The sequence below is a fragment of the Pituophis catenifer genome, unplaced genomic scaffold, assembly GCF_029215685.1.
Source record: "Pituophis catenifer annectens isolate HBS135680 unplaced genomic scaffold, rPitCat1.0.hap2 SCAF_1, whole genome shotgun sequence".
Classification (NCBI taxonomy): Eukaryota; Metazoa; Chordata; class Lepidosauria; order Squamata; family Colubridae; genus Pituophis; species Pituophis catenifer.
Genome location: NW_027256881.1, coordinates 212,714,073 through 212,737,943, shown reverse-complemented (window position 1 = coordinate 212,737,943; position 23,871 = coordinate 212,714,073). Strand labels below are relative to the sequence as shown.

The 23,871-nt window shown below is 37.6% G+C and overlaps 1 protein-coding gene across 1 annotated transcript in view; it reads left to right on the top strand.

The window, feature by feature from the left end:
• The window catches only part of ARHGAP15 (Rho GTPase activating protein 15), a 449,292-nt gene that overhangs the window by 295,830 nt on the left and 129,591 nt on the right, over window positions 1-23,871 (top strand). The window contains exon 10 of the mRNA XM_070957014.1: window positions 10,925-11,002. Coding sequence (XP_070813115.1) covers window positions 10,925-11,002 — 78 coding nt within the window. The remainder of the gene's footprint in view (window positions 1-10,924; window positions 11,003-23,871) is intronic.

Genomic DNA, 23,871 nt, shown 5'->3' with positions numbered 1-23,871 from the left:
CATTCAGAATATGTAACAATTGCATGTATTCATCCTGTATCAATTGTCCAATATTTGCTACCTCAAACTGGCCAGCCACCGTGTAAAAGGTATCTCAGCTCAGAGAAGGAGAAAGAGCATGGGACATGTTTCAGAAGGACCTTTCCTAGCTTTTCAGAGAATAAAAGGAAAGGAGGAGAGAAATGCTTCCAGTTTTGCAAGATTTTACCCTGTTTTCCCCAAAATAAGACATCCTCTGATAATAAGCCCAATCGGGCTTTTGAGCACATGGTAATAAGACTAAGTGCTTATTTCAGGGTTCAAAAAAATATAAGACAGGGTCTTATTTTTGGGGAAACACGGTATTAATGTAACCTTAACAAGAAATAATACGGCTAGTATTCCTGATTGTGTTTCTTGTCTGGACTACCTTGAAGGGTTAACATTGTATTAGCCTTTCTCAAGCCAAAACAGCACTTTTTCCTTTTCCCACTGTTAGTGTGAATCATTCATGTCTTCTTGATGGCTTGGCATTTCAACCCATTGCAAATGCATCCCCTATGCCACTTCAAAACTGCTGTTTTCCTTCCTAAACTGTTCTCTCTCTCTCCCTCTCTCTCCCACCTTCTCCCTCCCCCTTCCCCTCCTCCCTCTCTCTCTCCTTCTCTCTCCCAACCTCCCTCCATCTCTCTATCTTTTTTCCAAGAACTTTAAGTTTCAATATAGGCACATTGGAATGAAGCTACAAAGTTTCAGTGAATGAAAACTTGGTTTTCTGCAGGTGAATCCTCAGTTGTTCTTTGCTTCAAATTTTCAATGCACCCACAGTAGAATGAAGGAATCTTCCATTTGTTTTGATCACTGCAGCATCACTGCAATGATGGTAAATTAAATGAGGGCACAGAAAGATTTGCCTTAGAAGAGATAACACCAGAAGAGGATGTGAAGGCATCTGTGTGAGCACATTTCTGAGAAATCAAAGGAAAATAAAGGGGACTTGTCAGTAGTGAAATCCTCCGAGGTTTGCCACTGGTTTGCTGCGTGCGCATGCGCGGTGCGTGCCAAATGCGTACTGTGTGTGTGCATGCACAGTGCACACCAAATGCATGCTGTGCACACACGCATGCACAGTGCGTGCCAAACGCACGCTTTGCATGGAAAAAGGAGGCTTAAAAGAAGGTAAGTAGAACAGCAAGGGGGGAGAACAGCTGTGCTGCACGATTTAGATTCGCTAGCGAATATAAATCGCGCAGCACAGCTGATTGTCGGAAATACTGTACCAGTTCAGATGAACCGGTAGCATTTTTTTACTACCGGTTTGCCCAAACCAGGGCGAACCGGTAGCATTTCACCCCTGGGAGTTGTGAGGAAGAAATGATCCATAAAAGGAAAAGGAAAACTCTAATAACTCTCAGTCAGTATGCAGACAAATATACAATTCTATTATTAATAGTCATGATGATGATGACCATTCAATTTATTGTGAGAGGCTACAAAAACAATTACTACCAACGTGCCCTCCATTGAGGACCTGTATACTGCACGAGTCAAAAAGAGGGCTCTGAAAATATTTACAGACCCCTCGCATCCTGCACATGAACTGTTTCAACTCCTGCCCTCAAAACGACACTATAGAGCACTGCACACCAGAACAACAAGACACAAGAACAGTTTTTTCCCGAACGCCATCACTGACTCTGTGTTGCTGATATCCTTAAGATTTATATTGACTGTTTCCTAATATGATTTGATTGCTTACTTGTACCCTATGACTATCATTAAGTGTTGTACCTTATGATTCTTGATGAATGTATCTTTTCTTTTATGTACACTGAGAGCGTATGTACCAAGACAAATTCCTTGTGTCTCCAATCACACTTGGCCAATAAAGAATTCTATTCTGTTCTGTTCTGTTCTATTCTATATCCCTTATTATAAGTTTCACTGTCAAAAGCAAGAATCAGGAAGCATGGCGGTTCAGTTGACTGCAGGCTTAGTGCAAGCTAATGTTCCCTACAAGAATCCGAACTACTAACAATCAAGGCAAATTGGCTGTATTAAAAGTCAACGGAATCCAAGGTAGGCTGGACTTAGATCTCTGGTGGGCATGAAGGGACTTGGGGCTGATGATGCCCTTGATACCTCCCTTGGGCTCAGCCTAGTCCTCTCCTACATATACCAAGCCAATTTGCTGATGGTGATGGTTGGGTGATTCTGCTCACTGTCAGCAACAAAAATGGACTGAATACCCAGTGCATTTCACAGCCTCAATGTGCTTAAGTATAGTTCTTTAAAACGTTTGGGTCTTACTTCTGTATAAAACCAAGATGGAGGATGTTGAGATTCATTTTCATTCATCTTCTTCTATTCCCTGAAAATCCAGTTTTTTAAAGTGTATCTCCAAAAGGGCAAAGAAGTTTTTTTTAGAAAAAATGGTTGCCTTTTTTTATATGCTACTGTCTGGAAGTGGCAGTTCTTTAGCCAGATGAACAAGAACATGTTACAGCTGGCTTACATTCTCCTCCAGTTGTGTAGCCAGTAGGGACTTGTCAAGCTACATATGTTTTCAAACCTCTCTCAGCTAAATCAAAGATCCAAATACAAAATGCAATACACAAGGGTATCATATGGACTTAAGGGACTCTCCGCTGGGCTTGAAGGATCTATAAGGAGGTAAATGGATTACACAGAAGCATACACGAAGAATATTCCTTCATGACAGATATAATCTAGCATTTTTATTTTTTTTTTGAAAAAAAAAAAGCTTCCTTAACTCTTTCGTGCCATTAATCTGTAACAGAAGAAATAAGAGGAGAGATTTTTCTAGGGCAATAAATAAAAATTGTGCTACCCTGCTGCTGAACTGTGTGTGGCTGCACAGGAAGAAAATGCCCAATAGAATAAAATCAGATTTAATGTGTTCTGTTCTTTGACTGATATATTTAACTCCTCCCAGTTGGCATGTAGCAAATCCCCAGCTGAGGGTTATATCTCACTGCTGTCTGGGATGTGCCCAGTTTCCATCTGTGTGTGGTCAGAAGTTTACTATTATTACACTTTCTCTTCTTGGTTACTTAGTGATCAAACTATTTTTATCTATCAGTTTGGAACTTCTGCATTAGATTTCTGTAATACACTCTGTTTAGTGGCTGTTTTCAAAATGCATCTTATTGAGCTTGTGATGGTTAACCATTTTTCCTACCAATATTTTACAGTCACTCATGACTGGTTTTTGAAAATGTTGAAACAGATTTGTATACATTGATTGTGCTCTATAACTTCAAAATGATATCTTTCTTTGTTGCTGGAATTGTCGCTATCAAAGCTTATTTTTACAATTGGTCCACTGATTGCTTTCCTTTTGGTAATTTATTCACTTGTTGCCTTTGTTAGGCTACAATAGCTTGCAAAGAGATAGAAAAGATGAGTAACATTTTAAGTCAAGAAGTCAATTTTTTCTAGTTGCCCTAAATAGAAATGGTGGTGACTAGGTTACCTGAAGAAGAATGCTCTTCTATATTTACTGTACTACTGCTGTGTATGTATGGAATATTATCATTTTGCTTATGAAAACAAGCAGGACAGAGAAAAAGGGATGGTCTTAGGCATATGAAGTAGATATTTTTGGATCAACTATACATCCCTGCTCTGAGCATATTTTCTTACATCAGAAGAATCCACTTCCTCTGTGCAATCGGTATTAAGTGATGTGAGAAGAAGGAGGCTCTATTGGCTGCGTCTTCTATGACCATAACTTTTCTAGACTCATATATAGATACAGAGGAGAAAAGAAGACAGGGAATCTCATGGTACAAGTCACATATTGACCATGGGCATGTTCCTATGCTTCAGGTCACAAGAACACCAAGAGTGGAAGCTCCAGAAAACTAAGTGTATGCATTTCTTACATGCTGCCTTCAGGCTTGGTGTAATTGATTTTTTCCTTTCCTTTCCTTTCCTTTCCTTTCCTTTCCTTTCCTTTCCTTTCCTTTCCTTTCCTTTCCTTCCTTCCCTTCCCTTCCCTTCCCTTCCCCTTCTCCTTCCTTTCCCTTTCCTTCTCTTCTCTTCTTTTAACTTGGTTCCATCTCTACTGCACTAGCCCCATCAACAAACAAATAACATCTATACAGCTAATGACTAGATAAAGCACCTGTGCCTTCAACAAAGATATAGTAGACAGTAGCGTTCCTAATTTTGTCTATCTGTCTCTGTCTCTCTGTCTCTCTGTCTCTCTCTCTGTCTCTCTCTCTGTCTCTCTCTCTCTCTCTCTCTCTCTCTCTCTCTCTCTCTCTCTCTCTCTCTCTCTCTCTCATTTATATAGCTGCCTACCTTGCAACCAACCTAGAATGGAAGATGTTTAATGTCACTGAGGTGCGGAAAGGGGAAAGGACCTTTGACAGCTTTGTATGACCACATTAGACCCCTTGGTTTGCAAGGCAGGTAGCCTTCTCTGTCTAGTCCTATTTCTAGCTCAGTATGAACCTTCACCAGGAATAACAGAAAGGACAATCAGTGACCTAGTGAATTGATGGAATAATAATGATGTCAAAAGAAAATAAAATACATCCCAGTTTTCTTGGGTGAAGGAATGGAAGAGTTGTTGTGATTGGCTGCTTTGACAGTAGCTGCGCTTGCTATTGTTTTTTTTCCTCCAGAAAGATGTGTTTTTTTAATTATTTTCAAAGCAAATTAATAATATGCTATTGTTTGAGAAATATGATTTGTTTGATCAGTTAATATAAAGTTGCAAAATTTGCATTTCATCTTACTACATTCCAAACCAAGATGTAATAATAGTATTATGGTTTAGTATTATGGTTTATTTATTTCTTTATTCAAATATATATATATATATATATATATATATATATATATATATATATATATATGTATGTATGTATGTATGTATGTATGTATGTATGTATGTATGTAAGTTTTCACGGGTATATATATGTGTACAGTTAATATTTCGGGTTTCTTCCCATGTAATTGTGAACATATCCCTAAAAGGGTAGAAGCGACGTTTTGACAGAATCTGGCAGATGATGATGATGATGGCAGATGAGATTCTGTCGAAACGTTGCTTCTACCCTTTTAGGGATATGTTCCCAATTACACGGGAAGAAACCCGAAATATTAACTGTACACACACACACACACACACACACACACAGAGATATATGTGTGTGTGTGTGTGTGTGTGTAGGTCTTTGGTTATTCGGGTTTTCTCCCACGTAAAATTGGAGGTTTCTTGGCAACGTTTCGACGAAGTCTCATTCGTCATCTTCAGGCTGGTGTCTTCGGCTTCGTGCTTCTAGGAGCAATGTGTGTGATCGCAGCTGTTTCTTCCTTTTAACTGCCAGTGGGGGTGTGAGCTGATTGGAGAAACAGCTGCAATCACACACATTGCTCCTAGAAGCATGAAGCCGAAGACACCAGCCTGAAGATGACGAATGAGACTTCGTCGAAACATTGCCAAGAAACCTCCAATTTTACGCGGGAGAAAACCCGAATAACCAAAGACCTACATACAAACACCCGCGAAAACCTCAGAAAACAAATATATATATATATATATATATATATATATATATATATATATATATATATATATATATATATATATATGTGTGTGTGTGTGTGTGTGTGTGTGTGTGTGTGTGTTTATGTTTATCTCCATAGGCTATATATTAGTCCTAAAGCAGATTTGTCATCATCTCATGGAAAAATTTTTAGCATGAAAGCGATATTATTATTCACTGCTATTATTACTACTACTGTTATTATTATTATTATTATTATTATTATTATTATTATATTAATGTTACTATGCTTTACAAACTAATTTGGACATTGAGGGTAGCTGCATATAAAATTAATTTTAAAAGAGATAAAATGTCAATCCCTATTAAATGACACATTTGACATCTCTGTGGTTGGTTTTTTTTTTAGGTTAAGTATAGTGTTGTCAGAAAGCTTCTTTATTTCAGAAATAAACAGTTAATACTGATGTTTAAATAATATTGTTCAGTGTTTGTGATGGAAAAAGTTTTACATGTGTAGTTGCCAAAGTGTATGCTGCAGGATTCTGGGGAAACAGAACAAATTCACAAGAGCACCACAGGATATTTTAAATTTTTGTAACGTCCATTTGCAATGCTGGGTTTTGTGACATCCATTTGCAATGTCACATCTGTGCAAAGATGGGCTTTCAAAGGTCTTTTGGTCTAGAAATACTGTCAAAAAAATTCAGAGACACTAAGGGTTTCTGTGAACCAAGAAAGTTTGGTTTTAAGCATCTGTTTTAAGCATATGATTTTTCTCTCCCGTAGCAAAACTTGTCTTCAGCAGCATGCTGATTAGAATCATCTAATTTTTATGCCCTGCCTCCTAGCAGTTTCAAGCCAAGCAGATGAAAAATAGCTGGAATTTCTGATACATAGATGACAAGATTTACAAACAGCGGACCCTAAAAAAAAAAAAAGAAGAAGAAGAAGAAGCACAGCTCATTTCAAAGCATTTTTCCCTCCACAATTCATTTCAAAACAAAATTTTCTCATTCCTTTTTTTTTTGGTTTTTTAAAAAAAGACAAGGAGGATGAGGAAGCCGTGAAGAAGAAGAATTTTGTTGAAAGAGTAGAGCTGCTTTGTTTCTTATCCCGTGATGAGTGAAAAAAATGTTTAGAAAATATCACTTTACACTGAGATCCATACTGAAATGTGAGGATGTGATTCAAGCCAAGCCAAAAACTGCAGCTCAGAATTAGAAGGGATAGACATGGCTTGGGAATCCATTTTCCCACATTCCTCGGCCTCAGTCATCCCAGCTAATGTTTAAAAGAAAATGGAGTTTGGAAACAATGAAGTCATTTTGTTTAGCTGAAAAAAAGAAAAGGAAAAAAAAAAAACCTTGAAAACCACCCTCAAGTGTTTTCTGTCCTTTTTTTCCCCCCTTTCTTTTCTTTTTAAATAAGGAGGTATATTTACTGGAACCACTTCTAAGTTATTGGGAAAGAAACTACTAATGGCACAGGTTTCCTACCACATACATGACACAGGACACATACAGAGCATATGCTCTGTCAGTTGTCACAACCAGCTCTTCATGGAAACCTCCTGTCATTCCTGTTATCAACAGTGCTTTTTATTGAAATGAAAACTTGTCATTTGACAAAAGCAGGGCAATGTAGAAAAGCAAATTTAAGGCCCAAGTAAAGCTGATTTGTAAATCTTACTATAAGTGCACAGGTAAATGTGTAGTCAGTGTTTGTTCAATTCCACCGTTTCTATGATTGCCCTTTTTCTTGGCTCATATTATAGTGAATTAAACATTCTGTCATTATGCAATGGGAAGGAGACTGAAGAAATTTTATTTACCTGTAGCTGAACATTGAGAAAAAGTGTACTTTCTTTCTGGTGTGGAAGAGAAAAATCGTTGTTGGTTGAAAATGCTTAATGAAGTTTTAGGAGACCAGGAGATGCAACATAGGCAGATCCGTTGCATAGAAAGACACTGCAATATTTTCGCTCCTGTTTCATAGCTTAGCTAGACTATGTATGGCCAGATTTCTCCTGAAAACTTAGCCATGTAGCTCAGTGGTGAAATGTAAAATTTGCTACTACCGGTTCTGTGGGTGTGGCTTGGTAGTGGTGGGTAATGTGACTGGGTGGGCGTGGCCAACTTTTTTTTTTAACTTTTAAAAGCATTTGTAGAAAATATGCTTTTAAAAGTTAAAAAAAAAAGCCTCTGATGATCGCGCGGCTCAGCTGGGCATGGGGGGGGGGCAGAGATTTCTGCTACCGGTTCTCCGAACCACCCACTGCCATCGCTACCAGATCGGGCGATCTGGTCCTAACCAGGAGCATTTCACCCCTGATGTAGCTACCAAATAACTATTTTCCTCTGAATCTTAATGCTGAAGAAGGTCCAGGGATCACAATTCAACTGCTACCCAGCACTGTACTTTTAGAGTTGGTAGAATGGACAGCTGCTTATTAATACGCACTGCCCTCACTATTTTAAATGTGATGAGCTAAAATGTTAAAGCCTATAGAAATGTCCTAGAAGATATATTTAAGTGGAAGAATTTACCTAAACATAGAAATAAATTGAAAATGAGTGCCATGGTTTGCAAATCATAAATTATATAAAATAAGAGCATTTCTATATATGGCTCATTGGAAAGAAAAATAATATTTAATCGCTATCCTAGATATAAAGTGGAAAGCTTCTAAGATTTATGGTGGGAATAAGTTGCAACAGCTGCATTTTTCCTTGACTGAAATCTTGAATACAGTTTGGATTATGGTCCCTGGGTTGGGGATGGGGGTTGTTCACATTATCTAAAGCTCCTTCAAATAAAAAAAGGAGGGTGAAACAGCGATGTGCTCTAAGGGAAGGCTAGAAATATGTCTTAGTGATAAACACCTTTTTGAAACATCAAATAGTCAGCATATATTAAACTAGAAATTGGATTTTATGGTAGTGAGTGGGTGTCATGATAGAATAGTGTTTACCACCAACATTAATGCCATCTGTAAATTTACAAATTTTTAAACTACGCTTGTTTTATCTTTTATTTCCTTAACTATTTTAAGCTCTGTCATGAAGAAACCCCGACCATTAGATAGTTTTCATTCTAGATAAAAGTCTGCTTTGAAGTTGAAGTATTTTCTTTGAAAATTGTTCAGAAGTTTAATGTCTAAGATCAGCCATTTTTTAAAATATGTACTCTCCCCCTTTCTCCTTCAAACATATGCAAACAATAGGCGCAAAACGTTTTCTAAAATAAGTACTGGTAATTTCTAATCCAGCTAGGATTATGCAGCCATAAAAAGGATTTCCAAATTCATCAATTTATATTGGATAGTTTGGTTTTCACTGTTGACATATTTAAGCCAGAAAATACATGGTATATATTCACTCTAGCAGATGTATTGTTTCAACTTTTATCTTCATGCTGCCATATTGAATAACAGCCCAAAGAATTGGTAACTGGAACTATTTTACAAAATATTTAAGGAGCATTCTTAAAAATATAATATCTTCTACAGGTAGTCCTTAACTTATGACCAAAATTGAGCCCAAAATTTATGTTGTTAAGTGAGACATCTGTTAAGTGAATTATGCTCCACGTTATGACCTTTCTTGCCACAGTTTTTTACTGAATCATGGCAGTTGTTAAGTTAGTTACGTGTTTGTTAACTAAATCTGGTTTCCCCGTTGAGTTTGCTTGTCAGGTCACAAAAGGGGATCACATGACCCCAGGACACTGTAACTTTCATAAATGTGAGTCAGTTACCAACTGTCTGAATTTTGATCACATGACCATGGGGATACTGCAGAGGTTGAAAATGTGAAAAATCGTCATAAGTCACTTTTTAGTGATGTTGTAACTTTGAACGGTCACTAAATGAACTGTTGTAAGTCAAGGACTACCTGTGTAAATTGCTAAAGTCATAGTTAATAACATTGCAAAAGGTTTATATAAAAATACTAATATAACCTGGCTGGACAAATATATTTGAAATTTATTCAGATACCTTCATCCAGATTTAGAATAATTCAAGAAAGATTATCAAACTCTGATTCACTCAGTTGAGGCAGAAACAGGATTTTAGTCATTACATATTTCGTGATGACATTCATTGATATTTCTCTCCAAACCAAGATGTTTTTTTTTATTTTAACTACATGCCATTGACCTAAATAATGATTTATAAGGTTCTTTTAAAAACTAGATTATAAAAGCATATGAAAATGGGCTAAATCTAAATTTATTTTTTATCTATTTAAATAATAAATAGGTTCAGAAGAAATTAAGTTAAAATTAATCATAATATCACCATGAATATCACTTAATGATAGTTACATTGTGAGTAAGGATTCGTAATAGGAAAAGGCTGAAGAAAGTAACAATGTGCTATTTATGTTCTCTTAATGCAACTGAAAATCAGATTTTATATTTCTGCTTAGTGTCTGCAGAAGGCTATCCAAATTAGAATATACCGGTAGTCCAGTGGTGAAATGTAAAATTTGTTACTACCGGTTCTGTAGGCGTGGCTTGGTGGTGGGGGTAATATAACTGAGTGGGCGTGGCCAACTTTTTTTTTTTTACTTTTATTTTTAAAACCATTTTTTCTACAACCTCTTCGGCTGAAGAGGTTGTAAAAAATGCTTTTAAAGCCTCTGACGATCCCAGCTGACTTGCCTGATCGGCAGAGGCTTTTTTTCCTTTTAAAAACATTTTTTCTATAACCTCTTCGGCCGAAGAGGTTGTAGAAAAAATGCTTTTAAAAGCCTGTGATGATCCCAGCTGAGCTGCGCGATCATCAGAGGCTTTTTTTTTTTACTTTTAAAAGCATTTTTTCGGCCAAAGAGGTTGTAGAAGAAATGCTTTTAAAAATAAAAAAAATGCCTCTGGTGATTGCGCTGCTCAGCTGGGCAATGGGGGGGGGGTAGGGATTTTTGCTACCGGTTCTCCAAACCACCCGCCTCCATCGCTACCGGATCGGGTGATCCGCTCTGAACTGGGAGCATTTCACCCTTGCGGTAGTCATATTCATATAGTACGCAGAGATCCAAAGGTACTGAGTTTATATGAAGAGGCAAAATTCCACATGTACTTGTTTGACATTTGATGTTTCTTCTTTGTTTGCTTCAAGAAAATACAGTCACTAGATAGTCCTTCAGGTGTTGTTGAATCCTAGTTTCCATCATTCCTAGGGAGAACAGCTAGTGCTAAAGTATAATTGGAACTGTAAAATGTAATCCAGGACATCCAAAAGGCCAGAGGGAAAAAAGCATTACAGAATATCGGGTGAATTATTATCAAGGAGTTCACAGAAGTATATATTTCTCTTTATTTGTCACAGCAGTTATAGTTTCTTGACAGACAGCATAATACTCACCAAAGCCAATATAAAGTATGTCTTCATTTTCCAGGTCTGGATGTTGATGGAATATACAGAGTCAGCGGCAATCTGGCAACGATACAGAAGTTACGATTTGTTGTCAATCAAGGTAAGTGATTCCTTTGCCCCACAATGTTTTGTTTAGTACTTATCAGTCTGAAATGACAATACAATGGATTTTAGAAGCTTTGGTGCATTAATGGTACAGAATGATGAGTGACATTTTAAAAAGAGAGAGGAGAAGAAGTGAACAGATACAGCCCATATCTAAGAACAGTTTGGAAGAAAGGAGAGAGATGCAATCATCAAATTTTATAGAAAAAGAAAGATAATAAAAAAAAGACAAACCGAGATATGGGCTTTTCAGAGATAAAATACTGATAAAGATAAAGAGTCGTAATGGTGCAGTGTTTAGAATGCAGTATTGCAGGCTAACTATGCCCATTGCCAGGTGGTCAATCCTCACTGATTCAAGGTTGATTCAGCCTTCCATCCTTCCATGGTCTGTAAAATGAGGACCCAGATTGTTGGGGGCAATACGCTGACTAGAGGTGGGATTCACTTACCTTCCCTCCCGGTTCACAAATGGGAGCGCATGCGCCACCTCTGTGTATGCGCACAGCCTGTGCATGCACAGTAGTCACGCATTACGTCTGGATGGGCGGAGCCTCCTGCAATTGCCGCTACCAGTTCGTGCAATCCAGAGAGAACCATCTGAATCCCACCACTGATGACTGTGTAAACCTCTTAGAGAAGGCTGTAAAGCACTGTGAAGCAGTATATAAGTCTAAATGCTATTGCTATATTGCAGACTCAACTGCAAAGTGTAAAGAGGTCTGGACATGGAAGGATTGTCAGAATTGGGAGAAGAACTAAAACAAGGGCACTTAGAAATAGCTTGATAAGGAAAAATAAAAAAAATAGTCAAGATAAATTTAAGCTTTTTGTGACTTCATTAAAAATAAATCTGCTATTCTTTCACATACGTACAAACTCAGCAATACTAAAAAAACAGATCTTCCACGTATGTACAAACCAATCATAGATAATAAGAAAACAGATTTTTAAGGATTTAATTAATGGTCACACAGATCCCAACTAACCATTATGTGAAAGGTTCTGCTGTACCTGAAATGATCATTTGACCTGAAAGAAAAGCATCTTTAACAAGAATACAGTAGCATACTGAATTAATTAAAGAATTTTTATTGAAGTCCAGATGTTTAAAGAGAGTGACTGGCAAATGTTATTCCGTAACCTTCCTGATTAAAAGACAAAGGACTTTACTATTGGAATATACTAATACTACTGGTGTTACCATTTATATGGGATAAAATAGAAGCAAAATGATACAATTAAAAGATGGAAGGTTAAATAATAATTCTAAGTATTTTTTGTTATTAAATCCTTAAGTATAGTTCAACTTAAAGGCAAAAGACCAATCAAATATTAGGAAAAGGAGCAACATGTATTCCTGACACTCATGTTTAAAGAAAATGTACTGTTGTTATGGCTCTAAATTTGAAACTGTAGGAAACTTGGATGATTAGAGTGTTTCAAAATTGTGGCACATTTTTCCCATATATAATCTTTCTTTTATTATAGGTCTTTGCCTTTTAGCTAAAAACGAGTATAAAATTATATTTATTACAGTCTCATAGAATCTCTGCTACGTCGTTTCATTTCACTTAGATCCTTTACCTTAAATAAATATATTTCTCCAATATGCTGCACTTCAGGTATCTGAGATTAGACCTCCCATTATACCTAACCATTGTGGTCATTGAGAGCACAGAGCCAGTGTAGGCTGACATAAAACATATTTCCCGAAATAAGTATTTCTTTCATTGCTTTATATTCAGAATAAAATAATATATAAATAATAATAAAATAATTCATTCAGTGGAGACAGGGACCAGAATGTCCCAAGATCCCAAAAACCAGTTGTCTCTTTTCTATGGAGATTCTCAGTCATCCAGGTTTTTGTGTCCCAAAGGTGCTTTTTCAAGAGGCAACTGGACTTTCTGGTTTTTCTTTGAAGCTTCTCCAGCTCTGACTAGATGGTGGGGAATGAAAGGATTTATACTCCTTGAAGACAGCTGGTCATTTACATTCTTTTAGCAAGTTGTTAAGGCCACCTGAATGTTTATCTGTATCATCAGGATCACCTGAGTAGTGCAAATGGGTGTGGAACCTTCTTGAAACTGTTGAAATGACTGTGTTGTAGACTGGAGGTAGATAATGTCATATCTCTCCCCCTCTGTTGAGAGACGGCTATTCAATTTTGACCAGTGGTGGGATTCAAATAATTTAACAACCGGTCTCTGCCCTAATGACTGGCTGGGTGAGCATGGCCATGATGGGCATGGCCGGAGGTGTGACAGGCAGCACTCAGTCTCCTGCACCCTCCTGGGAGCAAAAATGGGCCACGGGGGGTGGGGGATGCGCCCCCCCGTGCGCTGTTTTTGGCCTAGTAGGCCACCCTGCAGCCTCCTGAGAGCAAACACAGGCTGGGGGGCACCACACACCCCTGCACCCCATTTTGCTCCCTGCACTTATCTGGGAGCCAAAATGGGGCATATGGGGACTCCTGGAAGGGGCGGGGCAGGGAGGAGTGGGGCCAGCCAGCAATTTAACTACCGATTCACCCGAACCAGCTGAATCCCACCACTGATTTTGACATAGATGGCCTCTTTGACCCCTCTTTCAAATCAGCAGTCCTCTCTGTCCAAAATGTAGACTTTGCTGTCTTCAAAAGAGTGGCCTTTGTCTTTTAAATGCATATGGACCAGTGGTGGGTTTCAAAAATTTTTACTACTGGTTCTGTGGGTGTGGCTTGGTGGGCATGGCATGGCTTGGTGGATGTGGCTTGGTGGGCATGGCAGGAGAAGGATACTGTAAAATCTCCATTCCCACCCCAATGCAGTGGAAGGTTACTGCAAAATCCCCATTTCCTCCCGATCAGCTGGGATTTGGGAGGCAGAGAATAGATGGGGGCCGGGCCAGTCAGAATTTTTACTACTGGTTCGCCGAACTACTCAAAATTTCTGCTACCGGTTCTCCAGAACTGGTCAGAACCTTCTGAAACCCACCTCTGACATGGACTGCAGAATCTAGTCCTGATGGTTAGTTCTCCTATGTTATGCTATGCATTTATGAAGTGGTTGTTTTGTTTCTCCAGATCTGCACATGACTCACTGCATTGTACTGCACATACCACATTGCTCAGTTTGTGCCTGGGTGTTTTATCCTTGGGGTGGACAAGCTTCTGCCTTAGTATATTCTTGGGTTTGAAGTGTGCACGTATGTTGTGTTGGCTGAAGAACCTCCTGAGCTTTTCTGATATTTCTGCAACATATGGAATGACAAAATGTTTTGTTTGTGATTCTCTTCATTGTCTGTTATGAAGGAGCTCCTGTAGGAGACTATATATTTATTATTCCTTCCTACAATATATAAGCTTCTGTGGGGCAAGCCTGACGGAGAGAAGGGGACAGGACAGGATATATATATATAAATATATAATGTATGTCTCTGTGTGTATATACATACTTACATATACATAGATATATACACATACACACACACATTCTTTCTTTAAAATATGTCTATATGGAAAAGTCAATGAAATCACTTCTATTTATTTGATCTTTTCTTATGATGATTGCTATGACTGTTTCATATTTGACAACAGTGGCTATAAGTCAATACATTAGTTTTCTGTCTATATAGAAAGTCACTGATACTATTCTTTAAAAAAAAAAATCTTCTCAGTGGCAACATCATGTTTTATATATTTTCTCTGTTCAAAATAAAAAATATCCTGATTACAAGATATCAAGATTACAATATATTTTAATACATTTTAGTACTGTGTGCAGTTCTTTAATCATGGTAGCTAAATTGATCCAGATATATAAGATGCCTAAAAAAAATCTTAGTGACAATATTTTAAGTGTAATAAATGTTTTAAAGCAAAATGTCAGTAATAGTGAATTTGAATAGGAATATCCATATGAGTTGAGATACCAGTAAGAATATTCAAAAGACCCCACAGAATTTGAATATTTGCACAAAATGTCATAATACTTATATTATGGAAAAATAATAATATAATAATATAATATAATATAATATAATATAATATAATATAATATAATATAATATAATATAATATAATATAATATAATATAATATAATATAATATAATATAATATAATATAATATAATATAATATAATATAATATAATATAATATAATATAATATAATATAATATAATATAATATAATATAGACAGATAGACTGAGGAAAGCAAGCATAAAATGCATAGACTTTTGAAAAATACAAATATTTTGGAAAATATTCACAGAATGGTAGCAGATGAGAACAAAAGTGAAATGGGAAAAATTAGAGGAACTAGTATTGAAATAATTATTCATTTATGCTGTTTCATCAGCAATGATATTTAGCCTATTTACAAACTGTGTGATTGACCATTGGGGAAAAATAGGATTCATATCAGCTCATGCTTATGCTGTTCAATATTATATTGAAAAATCAAGAACAATTGGGAAGGAAGGCTAAGAGATGCAATTTCACCAAGTGAATGAGGTTGTTTTTAAAAATTGAGGACAACAAATGTATTCTACAGCTTGTATTGGATTGGGAATATACTGATTGCTACCATTTATTTGGTAAACTAGTTATTAGATTTTTTAATACCCAACCCTCCTACCCCAAAATTGCCTTCAAGGAGCCAATAAAAAAGAATAAAACACAAAACAATTTAATTAAAATGCAATTAAAATATAATTCAATAATTACAAACTAAAAACTTAAAATAACTATTTTATAATGTTAAAACATGGTTTAAAACTTTTACAATGCTAAATTAAAAAGTTGCCATTTGGCATTCTTGTTATGCCCTCAACAAGCATTCTTGTTGAGGGCATAAATTTGAGACTAATCGGAACTCCAAAACAAGTCAGTTTTATTTCTTCATTTATCATATTTAGAGACTGCCTACGTCCCTCATAGAGTGACTCTGGGGGTGTACACATAGACATAAAAATATAAAAGCTATTCACAAATATATAATAAAAACAGTTAAAAACAAAAGTAAAAGAATTAAAATTCAGGATTAAAATGCAGGGGAGGGGCTTGGAAATGATTTAGGAGTCAACATTCTCCCATGTAGATGTCAAGCAGTCCAGTGGTGGGTTCTTCCCGGTTCGGCCCGGTTTTCCCGAGCCGGTAGCGGTGACAATATGATGTCACCGAACCGGTTCTCCCCACCCACCCACCCTCTCGCACCCCCTCACCCCCCCCCCCGCGTTATTCTTACCTTTGGCCCCACACCCAATCTATTGCTGCCTCCTGAGTCCCAGCTGATGGCTAGAAGGAAAAAACCTGTTTAAACTCTTGCCGCGGGACTTCAAAGGGCTGCCCTACAGCTGATCAGCATTAAAAGAAAACAAATAAGTAGACCAGTGCCTGCCAAAATAAATGGGTAGAGCAGTGCCTGCAAAACTACATGAGTAGATCAGTGCCTGCCAAAATAAATGGGTAGACCAGTGCCTGCAAAAATACATGAGTAGATCAGTGCCTGCAAAAATAAATGGGTAGACCAGTGCCTGCAAAAAATAAATGGGTAGATTGGTATAGCTCTGCAAGCAGTTAAAGCCTGGTAGACCAGTACCTCTGCTAAATCCTAAAGAATTGTCACATGACCATCAAGCCATGCCCACAAAATAAGCCATGCCCACAGAACTGGTAGTAAAAAAATTTAGAACCCACCCCTGATGCAGTCATTTCCTTAAATGGGTCTCTTTGTTGTAGGTCATCTTATTTGGGCAGGCCCATAATAACAACCAATGTAGTCCTTCAGACAATCAAGGCTTAAATAACTTAGGACATTAAAATGTGAAATGAATATTTTACTAAAATTCTGGAAAATGACAATAAACTGGGTATTAATAGAAATGTGATTAGGTCTCAATACAATATTATGGTTAGCTACATGCTGTCCCAAATCCTCAGGGCTTTGTATAGAGTGTATTTTAATAGATTAGTTGTGCTGCAACAAAGGTGTTGTTCACCCCCTCTGATTTCAGTATAAGATCTCCTTGACTTGCCTGCCAATCTGAGGATATAATTTGGGCCAGTCACTCTCTCTCTCTCAGACCAACCTACCTCACAAGGTTGTTGTTGTGGGGAAAACAGGAGGAGGAAGGTGTGCTAGATATGTTTGCTACTTTGAGATTTTTGTAAAAATAATAAAGGCAGGATACAAATATAAATAAACAAGTAAACAAACAAACAAGTAAGTAGGTAAATAAGTAAGTGAACCACAAGGAGCTGTAATAGGTTAACTTTTATAGCCACTGAATCAGCATTAACTACCCCACTGAATTCTCAGATTGTGCTAGTGCCAGCTGAGGTAGCGCAGTGGTTAGAGTTCAGTACTGCAGCTTCTTCAGCTGACTGCTAGTTCAGCAGATCAGCAGATCAAATCTCACCAGCTCAAGGTTGACTCAGCCTTCCATCCTTCTGAGGTGGGTAAAATGAGGACCCAGATTGTTGGGGGCAATATGCTATCTAGTATACTGTCTTTGGTGTAAGCCGCCCAGAGTCTTCGGAGAGTGGGCGGCATAGAAATATGAATAATAAAAAAATAAAAAAATAAATCTTCCTAAAATGGTTTATCTCATAAGACCATGAAATTTGCCATTTTTATCTAAAATATTTTAAATGCTGTCCATTTTTTTTTTTTTTTTTTGCAACCAGTGGTGGGCTGCTCCCTATTCTGTCCAGTTCTTTAGAACTGGTAGTAAAAACAGCAGGAGGCTCCGCCCACCCGCCCGGATGTCATAATTCACTATCTGTGCATGCACAGAAGCTTCTGCGCATGCGCAGAAGTGCCCACACACTCACTTCACTCGCACACACGCACGCTCCCATTGCAAACCAGTAGTAAAGGTAAGTAAAACCCACCCCTGTTTGCAACCTAATAGTAAGAATATTTGTTCATTTCTTCTTAGAATTGGATTTATTCTCAATAGGGAACTAAACTTCAGGCCAGTCTGTGCTAGATGGATATAATGGCTAAAAGAGACAATAAGTCTGAGGCCCTGATGGTATAGGTTAGTCCATTTCTTCGTTATGCTAACTAGGAGGTTTATTAGGGTCATTAGTTTATCAGCTTCTATGTATGTTATGTATAATTTTGTTTACTGATTTTATACAGCCTTTAATTGTTAGTCACCCAAAGTCACATATTGAGATGGTAGCCATATTAAATAAATAAATACATTATCCTTGGAGCATACCTAATGCAATATTAAAGAAGGAGGCAGGTCTGCCTAAAGTAGAAGAAAGCACATGGATTTCTATTCTGCCCCACTGCTCAAAGTTTGTTTGTGAGTTTTCTTCCCAGAAGGTCTAGATTCTTTGCATGGTACACAATGAGAAATCAAGATATTTTTAACTGGATATCCTTGCAAAAAACAAAACAAAACCCACAACACTGGAGAAAGACCATTCTGATGATAGGCTATGAATCCTTTTTCTGTATTCCGGCAATATTCTAGAGATTGGATCAATCTGTCCTAAGTAGTCAAGATGCTTAAACTAAATAATTACTCTTAAATTCCCGAGAGCACTCACATTAGCACATTTCCATATCCTCTCTACAGCTCTTCTTCAAGAAAAATAAATTAAAAAAATAAACAAATCCCTTTATGAACTAAGGGATTTATGCGCTTGTGGGAAGAATCCATTGAATCTGTAGCTCTTTTCCTGCCATAACTGCCTCCTGTAAGGATGCAAAGACCCACTTTATTACTCCCTACTTGGCAAACTATCCAGAAAATTCTGATGTATTTTATGTACAGTTACCTTTGTCACACCTGTAAGATTTTCTTTCTTTCAATTTTGCTATATTCTACTATCCAACTCAACATGCCTCGATCACTTTAATGACCTAATTGTAATTTTAGGTTGCATTTATTTAGATTTGAAATAGGAACTGTTTGAATATTTTAATGATTTTGTTATCCCACAGATAACAAAATGTGGGTCACCATCACCACTTGGAAATTCAGGAACAAGCCAGATTCCAAAAGGACTCCCAGATTGCAAACCTGGTTTTCTTGTTTTCATTTACTCTATATCTGAAACCTTTGCCTCCAAACCTTCTCTGGAATAGTGCTTACAAATGAAGCTAGAGATACCTAGAAAGATTTCTATACTATATAGGTTTCCAATAGAATCTGATTTCTAATAAATAAATGAGTACTTTGTAAGTCCATTAGATAAATGATTAGTTGATAATAGGTTTCTATCAGTAGTGGGTTTCAAATTCCGTCGCTACCGGTTCGCTCGTGGACGTGTGCGTGCTTGCACATGCATGTGATGCTTCGGGTGGGTGAGCAGAGCTTCCCGCTGCCGCCACAACCGGTTCACCCAATCTGGGGCGAACCGGCAGCAACCCACCACTGGTATCTATGAAAACCTAAGTAATTGTCTTTAATGTTAATTTTTTTTTTTTTTTTTTTTTGCTTTAATTTATATGCCACCCTTCTCCGGAGACTCAGAGCGGCTTACAATGCCTTAAGCAATAGCCTTCATACTTTTGTATATTTATACAAAGTCAGCTTATTGCCCCCACAATCTGGGTCCTCATTTTCCAAGATGGAGCATGATACCTTGGGGGTGAGGAAGTGGATGGGCAGGCGGCGCCAAAGAAATAGGAAATATTTGAAATCTGAGTTCATATGTGTCATGTTTTCACAAATTGTAAAACTACTTAAAAACAGTGTTGTTTACAGTGGTGGGTTGCTCCCGGTTCTGTCTGGTTCTTTAGAATCGGTAGTAAAAGCGGCGGGAGGCTCCGCCCACCCACCCGGATGTCATAATTGACGATCTGCGCATGCGCAGAAGCATGCACGCTCCCGTAGCAAATTGGTAGTAAAGGTAAGTAGAACCCACCCCTGGCTAGTTAACATGTAAAATTAATGAAATATTAATTGCCTTCGTATCAAATTCTTTGTTACAAAATATTTAGCATGACTAAAGAAACCTGACCTTTGAATGTCCTCCCTTGCCTTAAAACTGTAAAATATATATGCTGTTTATAGATCAATTGTAACATTTGGGGTATTTATTTACATTCATCAGGAAAAAGACTTGGGTTTAAAAAAAAAAGACAGTGTTTATTATCTACAAAGAACATGATGCCTTCCTTAAAAACAAAAAGATTATTATTAGAACTGGGAGATTTTAAAAGAGAATGGCAGATCTTTATAAAGCAATAGGCCACCTGGTATTAATAGTAGCTGATTTTATTTTCCACAGTAATTAGTGATAAAACAAAATTATTCCAGGAGGGTCCAGCATCTAATATAACATTCAAATACAAACTGTAGCCATAACAAAATAAAACAATATGAGAATTACAAATACTTTGGTGAACTGAGAATATTTATTAACAAAACAATTTAATAGTAAAGAAATAACTGCTTGATAAATTGTTACAAAGTAAAAATTACAATAAAACTGTCTTGATCCATGCTTTGCAGGAGTACCATTACTGTCTGTGCAGTTGTTTAATAAGGATTTAATTGGAAAGATAAGTGAATGCACATTTAAAAGTATTGTTAATTTGCTTTATAATCACCCAATCCTTCACAGTATTGACAGCCCCAGACACAAACCCTTCTCTCTTTTATAAGTACTATTTCCATATGTACATAATAAATTCTGAATCTGTAATTGAATTTTTTATCTGTAATGGAAATGCTGACATACCTTGAGCTTTGGATATATCCTTTTCTAAAAGTAGCATGCAAATATTGTGCCCAGTTAGAGACACCTAAAGAGAATTGTTTGTATGTAAATTGAAACATGCATCCAGTTATTCATGATACAGCCATGTACCTGTCCACCCCTACCCTTGGATGTTATATGAAAATATTTTGGTATAACCAAGGAATAAATAACAGATCCACCAGATTAGCTGACTGCTTTTGTGTAAACACCCCCCCCCCAAGGCCACTGAAAATAAATAAAGCTTTGTATCAGGTATAGGTCTCGCAATACCAAGCTTCACAACAGCAGAAGCATTTGCAAGAAGCTAATAGTCCATTTTTCTAGATTTTGGAAAGAATGTTCTTATCGGGTGAAATGTTCCCAGTTCGGACTGGATCGCCCGATCCGGTAGCGATGGAGGCAGGTGGTTTGGAGAACTGGTAGCAAAAATCCCTCCCCCCCCCCATGCCCAGGTGAGCCGCGCAATCATCAGAGGCTTTTTTTTTTTAAAGCATACTTTCTACAACCTCTTTGGCCGAAAAAAATGCTTTTAAAAGTAAAAGAAAAAAGCCTCTAATGATTGTGCGGCTCAGCTGGGATCGTCAAAGGCTTTTAAAAGCATTTTTTCTACAACCTCTTCAGAGGTTGTGGAAAAAATGCTTTTAAAAGCCTCTGACGATCCCAGCTGAGTTGCCTCATCGTCAGAGGCTTTTTTTCTTTTAAAAGCCTCTGACAATCTCAGCCGAGTTGCCTGATCGTCAGAGGCTTTTAAAAGAAAAAAAGCCTCTGACGATCAGGCAACTCAGCTGGGATCGTCAGAGCCTTTTGAAAGCATTTTTTTACAATCTTTTCGCCGAAGAGGTTGTAGAAAAAATGGTTTTAAAAGTTTTTTTTAAAAAAATTGCCACGCCCACCCAGTCACATTACCCCACACACACACCAAGCCATGCCCACAGAACCGGTAGTAACAAATTTTAGATTTCACCACTGGTTCTTATAGATTCTCACAGAAAACCAACTGGAGCTAAATATAATTTGTATCTATTGTTAAGGAGAAAAGCTTAAGTCATGGGGGTTAACTCTTAGGAAAGACCAAAAGTTCCTTTGAAATCAGGTAAGTGAAAATAAGTTGGGTGTTTATTTTATAAAAGGGAGGAAGTGGAGGCGAAGGCAAAGGCAAAGGAGGAGGAGGAGGAGGAGGAGGAGGAGGAGGAGGAGGAGGAGGAGGAGGAGGAGGAGGAGGAGGAGGATCCTGAAGTTTTGACTGCCCAAACTCTCAATATGACAAACACACAGAGAGGCCTCTGTTCCTTTGGCAATTAACAAAAGCTGTGGAGTTGAGAGGTTTGTGGTCACAATGCTCAGACAGAAGTTCTCTGAAGTCTTAATCACCAAATGGTTGCTGAATTCATTCTTTACATCTGTCTTCACTTCACCCAAAAAGATAATACACCTCAACCTATCAAAAACCGTAAAAGACAGACTAGGAATACTAATTAAATAAAACAAGAAAATGGTAAGAAAACACCTGTCTGCTGTAAAGGTAAAGGTAAAGATTCCACTCGCACATACGTGCTAGTCGTTCCAGACTCTAGGGAGCACTACTCATCTCCATTTCAAAGCCGAAGAGCCAGCGCTTGTCCGAAGACGTCTCCATGGTCATGTGGCCAGCATGACTAAACGCCAAAGGCGCACTGAATGCTGTTACCTTCCCACCAACAGTGATCCCTAATTTTCTACTTACATTTATTATGTGCTTTTGAACTGCTAGGTTGGCAGAAGCTGAGACAAGTAACGGGAGCTTACCCGTTATGCAGCACTAGGTATTCAAACTGCTGAACTGCCGACCTTTCAATCGACAAACTCAATCAATTAAATATGAGCCAGCTGTGTGCAGCAGCAGCCAAAAAAGCCTAAGCAATCCTAGGTTGCATTAACAGAGGGCTAGAATCAAGATCACGCAAAATATTAGTACTGCTTTATAAAGTCTTGTAAGACCACACTTAGAATACATTATCCAGTTTTGGTCACCATTTTTAAATAGAGCCTTGGTGGCGTAGCAGAGTAAAGTGCTATTAAGTAGCACCAACTGCCTGCAATTACTGCAAGTTCTAATCTCACCAGGCTCAAGGTTGACTCAGCCTTCCATCCTTTCAAGGTAGGTAAAATGAGGACCAGGATTGTGGGGGCAATAAGCTGACTTTGTATAAAAAAGAACACCGCTTCGGGGGGGGGGCAAAAGCCCTACTAAGCAGGTATATACAAAAGTATGAAGGCTATTGCTTAACACATTGTAAGCTGCTCTGAGTCTCCGGGCATATAAATTGAACCAATAAATAAGTAAATAATAATTTTATAAAAAAGATGTTGACACTCTGGAAAAAGTGCAAAAAAGAGCAACTGAAACATACAAAGAACACTTGCAGGAATTGGGTATGTCTAGTCTAGTGAAAAGAAAAACTAGGGCTGACATGATATCTGTGTTCCAATATTTGAAAGATCGCCATAAAGAAGAGGGTGGTCAACCTATTCTCCAAAGCACCAGAAGGCAAGACAAGAAGCAATGGATGGAAACTAATCAAGGAGAGAACCAACCTAGAACTAAGGAGAAATTTACTGACAGTGAGAACACTTAACCAGTGGAATGGCTTGCCTTCAAAAGTTGTGTGTACTCCATCACTGGAGGCTTTTAAGAAGATATTGGACAGTCATTTATCTGGAATGGTATAAGGTCTCCTCCTTTAGCAGGGGTTGGAGTAGAAGACCTCTAAGGTCCTTTCCAACTCTGTTATTCTATTATTCTGTTACGTCTGCAGTGCTTTTACTGTGTAGCATGATAACTAGAATGTAATATACCTAAAGAAGCTAGGGGAATCCTCTCTGATATTCGACATTTATTTCTTCTTTCTCTCTGCAACCACCCCCCCCCTTTCTTTTGGGAACCTATATGGATATTAGTGTAGCCAATTAAGATGTATATTATTGTGAGATGTTGAACAGATTTCCCATGTTCAACACCAGACTGCTTCATGAATATTTTACAAGAGCTTTTTATGAAAGCATTGATTATGGCATGTAGACTTTTGGTCTGTTCTTTTTTTGCTTTTATTTCTTTTCCTAAAAAAAAGAAAAAATCTCACTGGACTAGATCACTTTGTATAGGACATTCT